At 45.5% G+C, this 17,247-nt stretch overlaps 1 protein-coding gene across 2 annotated transcripts in view; it reads right to left on the minus strand.

Moving 5' to 3' along the window:
• Window positions 1–549: 549 nt before the first annotated feature.
• The window catches only part of PLS1 (plastin 1), a 113,929-nt gene continuing 97,231 nt past the window's right edge, over window positions 550–17,247 (minus strand). For both annotated transcript variants that reach the window (XM_066589631.1, XM_066589623.1), the window contains 4 exons: window positions 9,846–9,979; window positions 8,097–8,220; window positions 5,052–5,176; window positions 550–1,238 (listed from right to left, as the gene is read on the minus strand). In XM_066589631.1, coding sequence (XP_066445728.1) covers window positions 1,103–1,238; window positions 5,052–5,176; window positions 8,097–8,220; window positions 9,846–9,979 — 519 coding nt within the window. In that variant the 3' untranslated portion in view covers window positions 550–1,102. The remainder of the gene's footprint in view (window positions 1,239–5,051; window positions 5,177–8,096; window positions 8,221–9,845; window positions 9,980–17,247) is intronic.

Genomic DNA, 17,247 nt, shown 5'->3' on the forward strand with positions numbered 1-17,247 from the left:
GCGGCCATCTTAGTAAGGTAAGGAAGAAGTCGCCGCAGCGCGGGGATTCGGGTAAGTACTAAACGTTTTTTTTTTAACACATGCATTGGGTTTGTCTCGTGCCGAACGGGGGGGCCTATTGAATAAAAAAAAAACGTTTCAGCGCGGGACAACCCCTTTAAGGGCTAATGCCCACGGACGGATTTATGCTGCGTTCCCCGCGGCGGAATAACGCAGCCATTAGGTTCTATTGAACTTAACAGCTCAGTCCTCATATGTGGGATTCTGCCGCGGATTTACACCACGGCAAAAGAAATGCGACATGTTCTATTTTACTGCATTTTTCCGCGGCGGGAGTTCTACATTAATATAGTATTAATGCAGACTGCAGTTAAAAGTGGGGACTTTTTTGTTTATCCCTGTGGGATTCCCGCCACGTAAAACCACGGGCGTATCCCGTTCCGTCCATGGACATGAGCCCCAAAGCTATTTTTTCTGCTCATCTTTGTGACTATCATTCAGTGTAAACATGGACAACAATGGAACAATGCCAATAATTTATTTGCTTATTGTTTGTCATTCACTTTATACAGGCATAAAAATCATCGTTTGTCGTTTGCCGGTCGTTGCATGTAAAAGGCGACTGTTTAGTCATTCGCAAACCATTTCCAGACCTCCCTGACAGATCAATGATGGACTGAACGAGCTGAACAAAAAAACTGAAAAAAGCGAATATCTAAAAACAAATGACTTGTTTGCTCTTTCCAATGATGAATTGCTTCATGTAAAAGGACCCTTACAGATGTATTGGTACAGGATTAGTCCAGCGGGCCAGCCAACACAGAAATCTATTCCACAAAGAAAACTAATGACAAGTTCTGCCAGGTCTTCCCAAAACAGAGAACTTCAATAATGATCAATCATAATACAATGAGAATAAATTATTTAGCAATAGTAACCCTTTTTCAGGTGAAGGAATATTGTATTTAGAGTCCATCATTGTGTCCATATGTTCCCACTTTCATCATAGGTTATTACTGATGGGCAGCGCAGGTCTGTTCCCTGGAAGCACTCCAGGGACTTCAAATGGCAATAAAATAGTGGGGAGAAAAATACATTTATTTTATTTTAACTTGTTTAGTCCTCTTCCCATGAGACAAGCAAATACTGTCATCACCATCTTTGGTTTTACTTTTACCAAGTCCTCAGGCAGGGCATATATTCTGGCTCCAATCTTTCTGGCGATGGAAATGGCATACCTTTAAAGAAAAGAGTTAAAATGTTACACGTGAGACACTTTTCCTTTGGCAGTGATTTAAAGAGCATCTTAGGCCAAGTCCTCATGCGATGGAAAAATCTGCGGCAAGTTTGAAGCAAAATATGCACGAATTTCCCCCTGGTCACATTAGTATGCAAATCTAAGATGGTATAATGCCTCTCCAATGCCACACACTGGTAGGCAGCTGGAAGTCAATAGCTTACCTTTTAACAGACCTTACAACATGACTAAGGCTATTAGCCAAGCCAATGTGTTCCCATAAAGAACACTCATCAGCACATAGCAGGGTTCTGGTTGGATGGCTGAGATCCCTGTGAGGTTGTTCAGGAGAGTTACTGGTTCTTCTTTTGGAGAGTGTCGAGTAGGTGTAAGGAGACTTAAAAAAGGAGTAAAATCTGCTGTAAGAAGTTGCATCACAGGTCAATTTCCATGCAGAAAAATTCTGCAGCCTGTGATCAAATCTCTCGGGAAGTAATCCGCAGCACTCATGTATCCATGCAATTATTAGAAGAAAAAATTATTGAGGGAAAAACATCTAGGTGTGACTTGTAAATGCCAAGCAAGAAAGTATTAATGAGACTATTTGGTTAGTATTAAACTTTTCGACTCCATAAGGCCTTTCTCAACAGCTTATCTTACAGCCCAGATGATAGGTTTGTGCCATGTCAGAGCCTGGAGACAAAACTTTTTGGTGATGATGTTACTCACCCTTTTAGTTCACCTGTAATACACACTGCACTGTTCCTCTGTTATTCCTCATGGATGTCTGTTTAAATTGATAACTAGGTGTTATAATTGCCCTTTTAAAAGGGACATGTCTCACACACAGTCTGATGGTCTCGGCACTGATTGGATGGTGGCAGACTATGTAGAAACACATTGTAGACATCCAACTTGTAACACTCAGGTGTTAAGTTATTCATATCGTACCAGGTGGAAAGAGAAACGTTTGGTACTGTGTTAAGACCCATTTAGACACAACGATAATCACTCAAAAGATGTCGTTCAAGCGACTTGAGCGATCATCATTGTGTCATTTACAGCGCAACATAATCGCTTGTCTTTTGCATCCAGCTGTTCCCCGCTCCAAGTGCCCGGCTGTTATACAGCGGAGCGCTCGGAGTGGAGGATGCAGAAGACAAGCGGGGTGTCTCTGCTTGTCTTCTGCATCCAGCTGTTTTCTTCAGGAGTGCCCGGCTGTTATACAGCTGAGAACTCCGTGCCAGGTATGGAGAATAGAGCTGGACCGCTCTGTTCTTCATACCCAGCTGTTATCAGGGAGCGGGATACAGCTGAAACAATAGTATCAGCTGTATCCAGCTGTGAATCCCTGATAAGGCTTATCGTCGTCTTTCAGCACGCTGAAAGACAACGATGAGCGACAGCATAACGAACATTGCACGATGTCAATGCAGTTACACACAACAATTATCGCTCAAAAGACGGCTTTTGAGCGAATGTTAAATGATAATCGTTGTGTCTAAATGGGCCTTTAGCCAGTAGGAAAAAAATTGTTATTGCTCTCAGTAAGAGAAACAAAATGCTAATGCGTGCCATCATCTTGCAGCTAGCCTACTACAACATTCTCCTCTGTGGCCTCCCTTCCAATTCCCTTGCATCCCTCTAATCCATCCTCAACTCTACTGCCCAGCTTATCGCCTTTCTTTCCATTACTCTCCTGCCTCTCTCTCCTCTGCCAATCACTTTACTGACTGCCCTTTACCCAGAGAATCCAGTTCAGGTTATTAGCAATGACATATAAGGTTGCCCACAACAAGTCACCCTCGCACATCGCTGACCTAATCTTCAGATACCGCCCCACATGTAACCTCTGCTTCTCGATAGACATTCTCCTCTGCTAGTCCTCAAATAATCATCTTCAGGATTTTCCCCATGCGTCACTTATACTTTGGATCTCGCTATCTCAACGCCACCTGGAAGAGCTTCAAAAGGAACCTGAAAACCTCCAGATAAGCCTACAACCTACAGTAAGCCAGCTGCCACCACAATGGCAGCACCTTCTATGAAAACCTGCAGTCTCCTTCCTGCTTTCCCTGTACACTGTAAGCCCTTGTAGATAGGGTGCTCTCTCCCTCTGTATCAGTATGTTAATCATTTAGTAGATGTTTGTCGTTCCTGTCATTGTAGGAGTGCAGTACACTGAGTGGCCTGCAGGGACTGTAGATGGGCATTCTGCTGTCTGAGATGAGGGAAAACACCTGTGGGTGTGGTAGGAAGTAGGATAAAAGTGTCAGTTCCTGTCACACTCAGGGGGAAGTTGGCTGCCAGCCAGAGAGAGAGGCTGTGCAGCAGCCATCAGGTACTAGGAACCTGAGGTTCATGCAGTCCAGTCAGGACCCGTCCCAAGTCTGACAGAGGAGGACGCCTTTAGATTCCCTCGGAGAGGGGTGGTGACGAAGACCCTGTGGGTTGTGAACCCTGAGCACTGTATGTTTTACATGTGTTTGCTGTGATGTGGAATAAATGCTGGCAGGTGCCAGATTTGCAAGAAATCCAAGTCTCTGGAGCCTTTGTGAATGTGGTGCCCATTCCTGACGAAAGGTTGGCGATTTGATAGGCGAGTAAATTCCAACTTGCCACTATATAACCATATAAAATGTGGTTATATACTGTATCTAGTAATATATGTAGTTTATATGTAGTTAACCCCCTCATTTTCCATTTCCACAGAACCCCGGAATTAATGGTGATTTAAAATAAGCAATAATAATAAATATAACACCTTTTAGTGGCTAACAAAAAGAAATTACGCTACAACAAGCTTTTGAGTCTACTATTTTGTTTCTCTTACTCAAGCTGCATCCGCACAGGATACAAAATCTCGCTACAAAATCATTGCTACAATGTGAAGTCCATGGTTTCCAATGGGTTCTTTCACACAAGCCATGTTTTGTAGCAAGATTCTGTATCCCGTGCGGATACAGCCTAAGGACTTATTCACACAAGCATATTTCGACCGCCGTTTTCACGACCGTCCGATATACGCCTCCATCTGAGCTGTCTTCCCCTGCCCTCCCTCTCACCGTCTCACCTCCTCTCCTCCCCTCCGGCTGTTTGCAGTGGGAAGGGGTGGAGCTAAGCTCTCGCCCCTCCCCTTGTCCATAGCCAGCAATGGGAGGGTGCGGGATGAGGCTGAGCTTAGCTCCACACCCCCCCCCCATTGCAAACAGCCGGAGGGGAGGAGAGAGGAGGGGATCTGGCGAGGGAGAGGGAAGGGGAAGACAGCTCAGATGGTAGCGTATATCGGCCAGCCGTGAAAACGGTGGCCGATATACGCTCGTGTGAATAAGCCCTGAGAGCAATAATACATTTTTGCAGGTGGGATAACAGAGGAATCGCACAATGGGCAGTTCAAAGAAAATTATTTCATAGGGAATATAAATATTTAATAAAACAGACATGTCAGGAGGGCTGACAAACCCTTTTTATTGTGTATGTGGCAATCTAGGTGTCTGGCAGGGGTTATCCTTTCTTAATGGAAATATGCAATAAATACAGAAATGATAGAGGAAAATTTATACAGAAAATCTGATTATTCTAATTAGTGATGCATGGTTTTTATACTGCAATGCTAGAGGTTATGTAGGAAGTTGCTTATTGTCACAGTTCACTTGTCCCTGAGAGGCCAAAACACCAGCATGACTTATTAATGATTGCATAATTGTCATGGAAGTCATTGTGCATCCTTACATTTTACACTTCCCTAGTGATCTCTTAATGGAGTGTTACTCAACCAAGCCAAAAAAGGAAGAATGAACTTATGATCACTCACTTTGCATTGTTCATTTTGTCTGCCTCTGAAAGAATTTCTCTTTTTACCATATCTGGTTCAACAGCTTTAGGGGCAATGGCATCAATTAAGTCCAGCACAGGCAGGCTTGTGCTAATGGCCTTATCCTGAAAAGGAAAGGTTAACATGGCATTAACTATAAACATGTTTTATAGATGTGTCAGAAAGCAAAGTGTCTTTAATGGATTTGGGTAAGTTTTACGTTATTCATATTTACGCTACTTTGCAAGATTACTGCTCAAGATTTTCCAGTTCTGTTCTTCAATTAATCACATGAGTCACAGTTATATAACATCATTAAAAACAAAACACAACTGCTGAGGCTACAGTGAAGTAATGCTTTATAGAGGTTGGACAATGACATACAGAAAAATAAGACCTTAATTTAACATATGAAGTGAAGCTCGAAGGCCAAACTTAAAGCTCCTGGGCCCCAATGCAAAATCTGTACATACACATATTGTAGGGAGGCCATTACGCCCTTTTTGCCTGGGTGCAACCCCCTACTGTTACCCCCTCCTAAAGCTTCACCTTTAACCCTTTCGAATCCAACTTGTATCCTGGTTTTCCTAGTGGGCTTACTCTTTTTCTGCCGTTATACAACGGCGCTATCTGCTGGCTAAAGCCAGTACTGCATGAGGTGACACATTGGATAGGCTCAGAAAGCAGAGAGGCTGGCAATATACAGTAAGAGAACCCTGACGGATGTCTTCCAACATCGGAGCTGTACAGCCTTAAATCATAATGTCTTCAGAGGTCAGACAGTGGATTGGAAAGGGTTAATAGGCGTATATAGGCAGAAAATTCATGTTTTTAAAATATCATCATCTTTTTCACTTTTTCTTATTCAGTTTGGATGTTCAGTGTATTGCTGGGAGGAAAAAAGTCAAGAAGTTGTTGGTGATGGATCTATTCCTATAATGCATTATAATGTACTACTTTAAGGGCTCCTGCCCACGGACGGATATTTGCTGCGGCCTCCACGGTGGGCATCCACACCGCGCATCCGCAGCAAATAGCTCCCATAGCATGCTATGGGAAATCGATTCTTTCTGCAAACTTGCGGAAATGAATTGCAGTTTCCGCAAGCGGAGGAAAATTGCAGCATGTCCATTTTTTTGTGGATTCCGCATGGATGGCTTCCATTGAAGTCAATGTAAGCCATACGATCTGCGGCCCTTCCACAATCACATTGCGGAAAGGTCTTGGATTCCGCATCATCGCCTAGTGATGACATGGGGAAAGCAGTAGTTTAAGCAAAAAAAAAATTGTAGTGCTCATGTCCGATGGCAAGCCGAGTGGACTATCTGCAGTACAGAAGGAAAAAAACTAACCAGGTACGAGCGGACGCCGCATTCCGAATCTGGCTCTGCAGAGTACAAGTGGCCTTAAAATGTAATAGTGATTTATTTCGTTAGGGGCTCACTAACACCTTATACTGATGCAGCAATGCTAAAGAACACATCAATATGCAATTCAAAGGGAAAACAATCTGCTAATAGGGTCTGTTCAAGACTAGGAAAAGGGGTCTGCATTTTTCCCTAGAAACAGCACCCTATGTGTCGATGGGCTGTATCTAGTATTGCATCTTTACCCCATTGAAGTGAATGGAGCTAAACTGCAGTTATTGATCAAAAATTAAGTCTCACTGTAAGCAATCGCTGTTTCCACAACAATTACTATTATTGACTTGAGTTCATTAGCCTATATTGATCCCTGGTATCTGATGTACTGAATGGTTCAGTAAAATACAGTCATGAGAGAGTAAGTACACCCTCTTTAAATTCTATTTTACATATCAAGACAATAAAAAAAAATTGGTCCTTAGAAGTCTTAAAATTAGGTAACTACAACCTCAGATGAACAAGAACACATTAAAAATTACACCATGTCATTACTAACAAAAACTAGGCTAAATTGTAGAAGCAATCTATAAAAATAAACGTTTTGGTAGTTTGCTGGTCTGGAGCATTCAGGTGTATGCTAACATATTGCCAAGTAGGAAAGACATCAGTAATAATCTTAAGAAGCAATTGTTGCTGACCATCAGTCTGGGAAGAGTTATAAGGCCATTTCCAAACAAATTGGAGTTCATCATTCTACAGTGAGAAAGATTATTCACAAGTGGAAAACATTCAAGACAGTTGACATTCTTCCCAGGAGTTGACATCCCTGCAAATTCACCCCAAGGGCAGACTGTGCAATGCTCAGAGAAATTGCAAAAAAAATCTAAGAGCTACATCTCAGATTCTAAAGGCTTCAGTTAGTAAGCATCTTGAATTTCATGACAGCGTAGTGTGACCAAAGTAAGAGCTTGGAATAAAGCAGAGAAACTGGAGGCAAGAAGACATGGTTTGTAGTAATTCTTGTTTAGTGAATAACAGATAAGGAACAAAGCGATTTTGACAAAAAATAAACAGTGCGTTTTAAGAGAGAGTAATTAAACCTAATAGATCACAGCCAAAATATGTCCTAAACACGGAGACACATGACCCTCTAATTATAATAACTTAAGTGTTCACCCTTCAATCAAAACAGTATAAGCGTTCATTGATCAGTCTGTTTATAACATCATCAGCAAAGTGGACAAATTCAGTTCTACTCAGTATTTCTAAAATTGTAGTCTAATAATGATTAAGTGTCCACACTATAGTCCTATCTTAGAGAACAGTCTCTACTTGCAATTGCAATTACACTAAATCTAGCTGCATCATCGGTTCTCTCAGAGCATGTTAAAAAAGTCCTCTTCTTCCCTCCTATGATCAGGTGACATGAAGACCACCATTTAGAAAATTGCCCAGGGTAAAACAAACCAGAGATGTTGTTATGCAAACTGGCCACTAGATACCACTGTAACATCAAGTTTTACATTAGCCTTTATAAATTTATCAGCTATAACTATTATTTGTGCATTTTTCACATATCCAAACAGGGTAGTTCCCCTACAACAGTATAATTAGATAGATCTACTGACTATCATCTGTAAACTAAGGTTTCCTTTATTAAAGTCAGTAAGACCCACATTACCTTGAAGCTGGTGATGAACGTGGTCTTATTTGCATTCCGTAGTGTTTCATTTACCCACTTTATAATAGTTCTGTCATCAATCTTAGCACCCTCTCCAAGATCTGATAGCACATTTAGTGTGTACCTAGTAAAGGGACATCTCACAGTTAGTGAAATAAACCACTACAGCAAGGTGTTCGATGAACATATTCTCATTGTGGCAGCGTACCAATGAAAAACAAAATGTGTTCAGTTCGGCCACTGAGGGCTTAGTCACACGGGCGCATCGGTGCCCGTGTTACTGCAGGTAGAAGACGGCCGCACATCTCTCTGCAGCGCCAGGAGAAAGAACATGTGACCGCCTTCATTGCCAGTCATGTGTTCTTTCTCCAGCGCTGCGGGGAGTCGTCCGTCTTGAAGTACGGCCGTCTTCTTCCTGCAGTAAGGGCTCAGTCACACGGGTGCATCGCCGCCGGTGTACGGGTGCCGATGCGCCGTGTGACTAAGCCCTGAAACTGCTTGCACAAAAGATTTGTTTTCTGAGGGATGTATGATGAATCTGTTTTAACATATTGAAACGAAAATCTAATGAATCCTAAAAGATATCAACAATATTAAAAGGATTTTTTTTTTTTTTGCTTCTGGCAAAAAAATTGAAAACCGGTAAATCCAGCACTTGTCTTCACAAACTGAAAAACACTGGTTTAATTCATCATATTAAAAACATGCCAAAAGCATAACAAACCTGGAAACAATTTTTATGTTTGTGAAAAAGATGATGGTTTTCCCCGTTTTTCTGTTTGTAATTGACATAAATTACCATCATGGTTTTTCCTTCCTTGCACTGCCAATATACAGTGTGTGGATTAGGTCTTTATTTTATCACTGTGAGCTAGAATAGCTTATTTTTTGATAGTGCCATTAAAAAGTCCTACTGAAATCAATGTGGACATTAACCCTCTCCAATCCACTGTCTGACGTCTGAAGACATTATGATTTAAGGCTGTACAGCTCTGATGTTGGAAGACGTCCGTCGGGGTTCTCTTACTGTATATTGCCAGCCTCTCTGCTGTCAGAGCCTATCCAATGTGTCACCTCATGCAGTACTGGCTTTAGCCAGCAGATAGCGCCATTGTATAATTGCAGAAAAAAAGAGTAAGCCCCCTAGGAAAACCAGGATACAAATTGGATTGGAAAGGGTTAAAAGGGTTTTCCAGCACTACAATATTGATGACCTATCCTCAGAACGGGTCATTAATATTGATGGGTTGGGGTGTGCCGCTTAATATCCCGGCCAACCAGCTGATTGAAATAACAGCGGCGCTCAGGAAAACACCAGTGTCATTTTGGTCAATACCAAAGTGGCATACATTGTATAGCAGCTGTGCCTGTATTGCAACTCGGATACCAGGTCATTATCACACTTTATACATCCCTGCACTGTATGTTTAGTGAAAACTTAAACATAGATCTGGGTCAACCACTCCCTTCTAATTTTCACTTTAATGACAGAGCATCATAAAATAATGTACTATGTTATCAATGATAGAAAATGTGCAGTTTTAGCCCATTGCAAGAATGTTAATATTCTATATGTACAAAAGGAATGGAAAAAAAAAGATTCCTTTGAGAATGATTGATTGCGAATGGCAGAAAGTTAGGAATGCTTCCTAATGCATCTTCTTCATGTATAGTCATATAGTCACATTGCGTCTGATAATTGTGTGCAAGCTTGTGGCTTACATGCAGAAATTTGAGCCATATACTTACCGTCTCATAATCTGCCAGACTAGGGCCAGTGTGAGGGTGCGGTTCCCTTCATGTAGGTCGTTCCCACATATTCCCACTAACGAGAATCTTGCCTTGTTCTTTCCCAGCTCTACGGCATAATTACAATTCTCTATCTAGGAATATTAAACTACATGTCAGTATAATCATATAATAAAAATAGTGATACAGCATAGTGATATATATATATATATATATATATATATATATATATATATAATGTTTTGGGTGGTGTACATTTTTTCGCAGTTTACCAACGTAGCAAAGTTTATACTTAAAAGAATTTATAAGAATCACAAGTTATCCCCTATCCACAGGATGAGATCCCTACCAATCGCGAGAACGGGGATCCTAAGTCACCCTCTGCTTGTTAAAGGGGTTGTATCGAGGAAGCAGTGAATTTTATTTTTTGCCCAGTCCCCCTAATTAAGCATACATTACTAAGCCCCCCTGTAAATGACTTTTCTAGCTGGTTTGTACTTACAGTTCCAGCGTTTCAGCAACTTATAAAAATTTTCCCAAGATGGACGCCGGCTTTTTTCCCGTCGCTTGCTGTAGCCTGACGTGCGCGCTCCCGAGACGCTACCAGCTGTGTCTCCCTGACAACCAGACACCCCGCAGCCGCCGACTGGACCCACCGCAGCCGCCACCGGACCCACCGCAGCCGTCGACCACGGCACACAGTCACCCACCGCCAGGCAGCAGGTAACCGGCGCTAGACCCCTGACAACAGACGAAGGCCCCCCCCCCGGCCCAGCGGCAGCCCCCCCCCCCCCCCGACACAGCGGCAGCCCCCCCCCCCCCCCGACACAGCGGCAGCCCCCCCCCCCCCCCCCGGCCCATCACTTACCTGGGCGGCGGGACGGCAGGACGGCAGGACAGCTGGGCAGCTCAAGTTTCTGCACCTTCCTCTAAGAGAGGATGGTACAGAATGGCCGCTCCAGCGCACTCCTGAGAAGTGACAGCTCGTCTGCGCATGCGCAGAAGAGCTGTAGCGGCGAGCACACTGAAGCGGCTCGTGCTCAGAGCAGAAGACCGGACTGCGCAAGCGCGTCTAAAAAAGCAAGCCGCCAGTGAATTTAGACGGAACCATGGAGATGAGGACGCTAGCAACGGAGCAGGTAAGTGAATAACTTCTGTATGGCTCATATTTAATGCACAATGTATATTACAAAGTGCATTAATATGGCCATACAGAAGTGTATAACCCCACTTGATTTCGCAAGACAACCCCTGTGGGGTCATTTCACTCCCCGCATTGACTTCAGAATGAATGGAGCGCTGGCCGAGCATACGCAGCTGCCGTTCCATTCATTTCAATGTGGCTACAAGTAATATTCAAGTACTTGTTGCTTAGCTATCTCCATGAATGACATTGAAAATTAATCAAGTCCTCTCCTCAATGTGAGAGGTGCACTAAGCTCGCAGTGAGGAGGACAGCTAACACAGGATACTTGGTTCTCGGCATCGGTGGGGTTCTCAGCAGTGAGAACCCCACTGATCAGCAAGTTATCCCCTATCTTGTGAATAAGGGATAACTTGTGATTCTGGTATAACCCCTTTAACACGTTAAGAAAGTTTTCTGTGCCACAGGTGATTAACCCTTTCAATAGTTTTACAACTTTTGTTGTGTTAATATAGCAACAATTTTCAATGGCTTAAGATGACAATTATAACTTTCTGTGACAAGTTACGTTACACTTTGCTACATCAGTAATATGAAAATATTGCTTAATTACACATACTGCTCATCAGAAGCTGAATACTAAGTTTGCCTAATTCATTCTCAGGCAATTTACTGCAGACAGTAACAGGTACTGGTATACTACTGATGTTCTAAAGAAACAGAACTATTTGATGTACCTGAGCCAGCTAAACCTCTTCCCAAAGTGTCATTTAGGGCAGTATAACACTAGTGTGAATGAGCCATAAAGTACCTGAAAGATAACTTGTCTCATATGCCTACACCACAGCACCCTCTTAGACTTTATTCAGATGAGCATGTCCAATTTCAGTCCACAAAAAATTGGCCAGATTATAATCCGTAATGACACATGTATGCCCAATGTGTCATCTGTATGTGATGTGTGTTCTCATTTTTAAAACATCCTTGTGTTATCCTTTTTTCTCACACAAAAAAGGAGGGAGGCCTAATTTATTTTATGGAGACCAGAATAGGACATGCTGCAGAATATCGTTAAAAAAAATGTATATCTGAACTGTAATGGGACTGTATGCTGTCCCTGTGCAGTCAGTTGCACACAAGGAGCAAGGATGAGAATGAAGCCCACCTGAATAAGTCCTTAGTAGAGATCAGCGAGCATACTCGGTAAGGCGATATACTCGAGAGAGAGCATCGCCTTTTTCAAGTACCTGCTGGCCCGTCCCTGAAGATTCGGGGAGGAGAGTGAGAAAGGTCCCTCTCTCTCCTTCCCGATCCCCTCTGCAACCCCCCGCTCACCCCCGCGCCCCCTCCCCCACCCCCCCCACCCCCCGAATCTTCAGGGACGAGCCAGCAGGTACTCAAAAAAGGCGATGCTCTCTTGAATAAATCGCCTTACCGAGTACGCTCACTCATCTCTAGTCCTTAGCAACTCAACAGAGCTGAGATTAGTCAGATGACACACTTCCCTCCAGCCCTGACTTCTAAGAAAGAATTGGATTTCTTAAGAGTTGGAAAAGCTCTCACTTTTGACCTTATGATTGGCCCTTACTTTGGTAAGTTGGTGCAGTTACGTCCACTATTCACCTTTGAAAACAAAAAGGTTCCCCTAAATACAACTATGTATATATCTTCTTCCTTAATAGGGATGAGCAAGCACCAAAATGCTCGGGTGCTCGTTACTCGAGACGAACTTTTCGCGATGCTCGAGGGTTCGTTTCGAGTAACGAACCCCATTGAAGTCAATGGGCGACCCAAGCATTTTTGTATATCGCCGATGCTCGCTAAGGTTTTCATTTGTGAAAATCTGGGAAATTCAAGAAAGTGATGGGAACAACACAGAAACGGATAGGGCAGGCGAGGGGCTACATGTTGGGCTGCATCTCAAGTTCCCAGGTCCCACTATTAAGCCACAATAGCGGCAAGAGTGGGCCCCCCCCAACAATTTTTACTTCTGAAAAACCCTCATTAGCAAGGCATACCTTAGCTAAGCCCCACACTACCTCCAACAAAGCACAATCACTGCCTGCATGACACTCCTCTGCCACTTCTCCTGGGTTACATGCTGCCCAACCCCCCCCCCCTCACACGACCCTGCGCCCACAGCGCACACCAAAGTGTCCCTGCGCAGCCTTCAGCTGCCCACATGCCACACGCTGGCCTCATAGCCACACCACCCTCATGTCTATTTATAAGTGCGTCTGCCATGAGGAGGAACCGCAGGCACACACTGCAGAGGGTTGGCACGGCCAGGCAGCGACCCTCTTTAAAAGGGGTGGGACGATAGCCCACAATGCTGTACAGAAGCAATGAGAAATCCAATCCTGTGCCACCTCCATCAGGATCTGCACACGTGGGCATAGCAATGGGGAGCCCATGTGCCACACACTATTCATTCTGTCAAGGTGTGTGTGTGCCCCAGTCAGACCGGGGTTTTTTATAAATAGTCACAGGCAGGTACAACTCCGCAATGGGAATTCCGTGTGCACCCACAGCATGGGTGGCTCCCTGGAACCCACCGGCTGTACATAAATGTATCCCATTGCAGTGCCCTGGACAGCAGAGCTAACGTCAGATTAAATGCAGGTGGGCTTCGGCCCACACTGCATGCCCCAGTCACACTGGGGTTTTTTATAAGTAGACACAGGCAGGTACAACTCCCTATTGTGAAGTCCCTGTGGACCCACAGCATGGGTGGCTCCCTGGAACCCACCGGCGGTACATAAATAAATCCCATTGCAGTGCCCAGCACAGCTGAGGTAACGTCAGGTTTAATGCAGGTGGGCTTCGGCCCACACTGCATGCCCCAGTCTGACCGGGGTTTTTAATACATAGACACTGGCAGGTACAAATCCCTAATGTGAAGTCCCTGTGGACCCACAGCATGGGTGGCTCCCTGGAACCCATCGGCGGTACATAAATGTATCCCATTGCAGTGCCCTGCTTAGCAGAGCTAACGTCACATACAATACAGGTGTGCTTCGGCCCACAGTGCATGCCCCAGTCAGACTGGTAATATGTACCTTAACAGTAACCGCGTTGGAGGGAATGTGGTGGCGACTGCGGACCTAGTAGTGCGGTTTTATTTAGTTGGTTTTCGGAATGTGGCCAGGATTAAGTGGGCCGTGGCGGGGGAATCGTGGGGGGGCTCTCTTGTTGTGTCGGTAAAGGTGAAATTCTTGGACTGCCACCAGACGGACCAATGCAAAGGTATTTGCCAAGAATGTTTTCATTGTTGGAGGAGGAGGGGGATGTTTTTGAGGCACTACGTGTCCTCTCCACGTGTCCATGGTTATATGCACCTTAACAGTAACCGCGTTGGTGGGAAATGGCCTCGCCACCATCATGTCTTTGGGAAGCCTCAGTGTGTCACCCCAGTGACATATCATTAGTAGCGGTATAGGTAGAGCCCAGAATTAGTAACATTTCAGCGGTAGCATTAGGGACAGGCCCCAGTAACATATCACTAGCAGCATTATAGGGGAGCACAGTATTAGCTCCATTTCAGTACTAGTAGCACTCAAGACAGGCCCCAGTAACATATCACTAGCAGCAGTATAGGGGGAGCACAGTCTTAGTTCCATTTGAGTAATAGTAGCAGTCAAGACAGGCCCCAGTAACAATTCCGAAGCAGCAGTATAGGGGGAGCACAGTATTAGTTCCATTTCAGTAGTAGTAGCAGTCAAGACAGGCCACAGTAACATTCCCGTTGCAGCAGTTTAGGGAGATAACAGTCTCTTTCACATTTCCGGAGTTGCAGTATAGACAAGGCCCCAGATACATTTATGTAGCAAAAGTGTAGGCCAACCCCACACACCTTGCTGTACCATGAGTGCAGGTGAAGCCCATAAAAATTAATAGGATTACACTGTAGGCGAGGGCCCAAAAAAATTGGTGTACCAACAGTACTAATGTACATCAGAAAAATTGCCCATGCCCAACCAAGAGGGCAGGTGAAACCCATTAATCGCTTTGCTTAATGTGGCTTAATTTGTAACTAGGCCTGTAGGCAGCCCAGTTAAAATAAAAATTGGTTCAGGTGCAAGTTTCAACGCTTTAATGAGAATTGAAACGTATAAACATTGTTTACTAAAGTAATATGACTGAGCCTTGTGGGCCTAAGAAAAATTGCCCGTTCGGCGTGATTACGTGGGGTTTCAGGAGGAGGAGCAGGAGGAGGAGGATGAATAGAATACACAGATTGATGAAGCTAAAAGGTCCACATTTTTGATGGTGATAGAGAACGATGCTTCCATCCGCGGGTGCAGCCTACGTATTGTTTAGGTACCGCTGCTGTCCGCTGGTGGAGAAGAGAAGTCTGGGGAAATCCAGGCTTTGTTCATCTTTATGAGTGTAAGCCTGTTGGCACTGTCGGTTGACAGGCGGGTACGCTTATCCGTAATGATTCCCCCAGCCGCACTAAACACCCTCTCTGACAAGACGCTAGCCGCAGGACAAGCAAGCACCTCCAGGGCATACAGCGTGAGTTCAGGCCACGTGTACAGCTTCGACACCCAGTAGTTGTAGGGGGCAGAGGCGTCACGGAGGATGGTCGTGCGATCGGCTACGTACTCCCTCACCATCCTTTTACAGTGCTCCCGCTGACTCAGCCTTGACTGGGGAGCGGTGACACAGTCTTGCTGGGGAGCCATAAAGCTGTCAAAGGCCTTGGAGAGTGTTCCCCTGCCTGTGCTGTACATGCTGCCTGATCTCTGCGCCTCCCCTGCTACCTGTCTCTCGGAACTGCGTCTTCTGCCACTAGCGCTGTCGGATGAGAATTTTACCATCAGTTTGTCCGCCAGGGTCCTGTGGTATAGTATCACTCTCGAACCCCTTTCCTCTTCGGGTATGAGAGTGGAAAGGTTCTCCTTATACCGTGGGTCGAGCAGTGTGTACACCCAGTAATCTGTAGTGGCCAGAATGCGTGTAACGCGAGGGTCACGAGAAAGGCATCCTAACATGAAGTCAGCCATGTGTGCCAGGGTACCTGTACGCAACACTTGGCTGTCCTCACTAGGAAGATCACTTTCAGGATCCTCCTCCTCCTCAGGCCATACACGCTAAAAGGATGACAGGCAAGCAGCATGGGTACCCTCAGCAGTGGGCCAAGCTGTCTCTTCCCCCTCCTCCTCCTCCTCAACGCGCTGAGATATAGACATGAGGGTGCTCTGACTATCCAGCGACATACTCTCTTCCCCCGCCTCCGTTTCCGAGCGCAAAGCATCTGCCTTTATGCTTTGCAGGGAAGTTCTCAAGAGGCATAGCAGAGGAATGGTGATGCTAATGATTGCAGCATCGCCGCTCACCATCTGGGTAGACTCCTCAAAGTTTCCAAGGACCTGGCAGATGTCTGCCAACCAGGCCCACTCTTCTGTAAAGAATTGAGGAGGCTGACTCCCACTACGCCGCCCATGTTGGAGTTGGTATTCCACTATAGCTCTACGCTGCTCATAGAGCCTGGCCAACATGTGGAGCGTAGAGTTCCACTGTGTGGGCACGTCGCACAGCAGTCGGTGCACTGGCAGATGAAACTGATGTTGCAGGGTCCGCAGGGTGGCAGCGTCTTGGACAAGTGTCTTGGACTTGCGGAAATGTGCGCTGAGCCGGCGCACCTTTCCGAGCAGGTCTGACAAGCGTGGGTAGCTTTTCAGAAAGCGCTGAACCACCAAATTAAAGACGTGGGCCAGGCATGGCACGTGCATGAGGCTGCCGAGCTGCAGAGCCGCCACCAGGTTACGGCCGTTGTCACACACGACCATGCCTGGTTGGAGGCTCAGCGGCGCAAGCCAGCAGTCGGTCTGCTCTGTCAGACCCTGCAGCAGTTCGTGGGCCGTGTGCCTCTTCTCTCCTAAGCTGAGTAGTTTCAGCACGGCCTGCTGACGCTTGCCCACCGCTGTGCTGCCACGCCGCGCGACACCGACTGCTGGCAACGTGCTGCTGCTGACACATCTTGATTGCGAGACAGAGGTTGCGTAGGAGGAGGAGGAGGGTGGTTTAGTGGAGGAAGCATACAACACCGCAGATACCAGCACCGAGCTGGGGCCTGCAATTCTGGGGGTGGGTAGGACGTGAGCGGTCCCAGGCTCTGACTCGGTCACAGCCTCCACTAAATTCACCCAATGTGCCGTCAGGGAGATATAGTGGCCCTGCCCGCCTGTGCTTGTCCACGTGTCCGTTGTTAAGTGGACCTTGGCAGTAACCGTGTTGGTGAGGGCGCGTACA

Source organism: Eleutherodactylus coqui, chromosome 1 (genome assembly GCF_035609145.1).
Source record: "Eleutherodactylus coqui strain aEleCoq1 chromosome 1, aEleCoq1.hap1, whole genome shotgun sequence".
NCBI classification, from domain to species: Eukaryota; Metazoa; Chordata; class Amphibia; order Anura; family Eleutherodactylidae; genus Eleutherodactylus; species Eleutherodactylus coqui.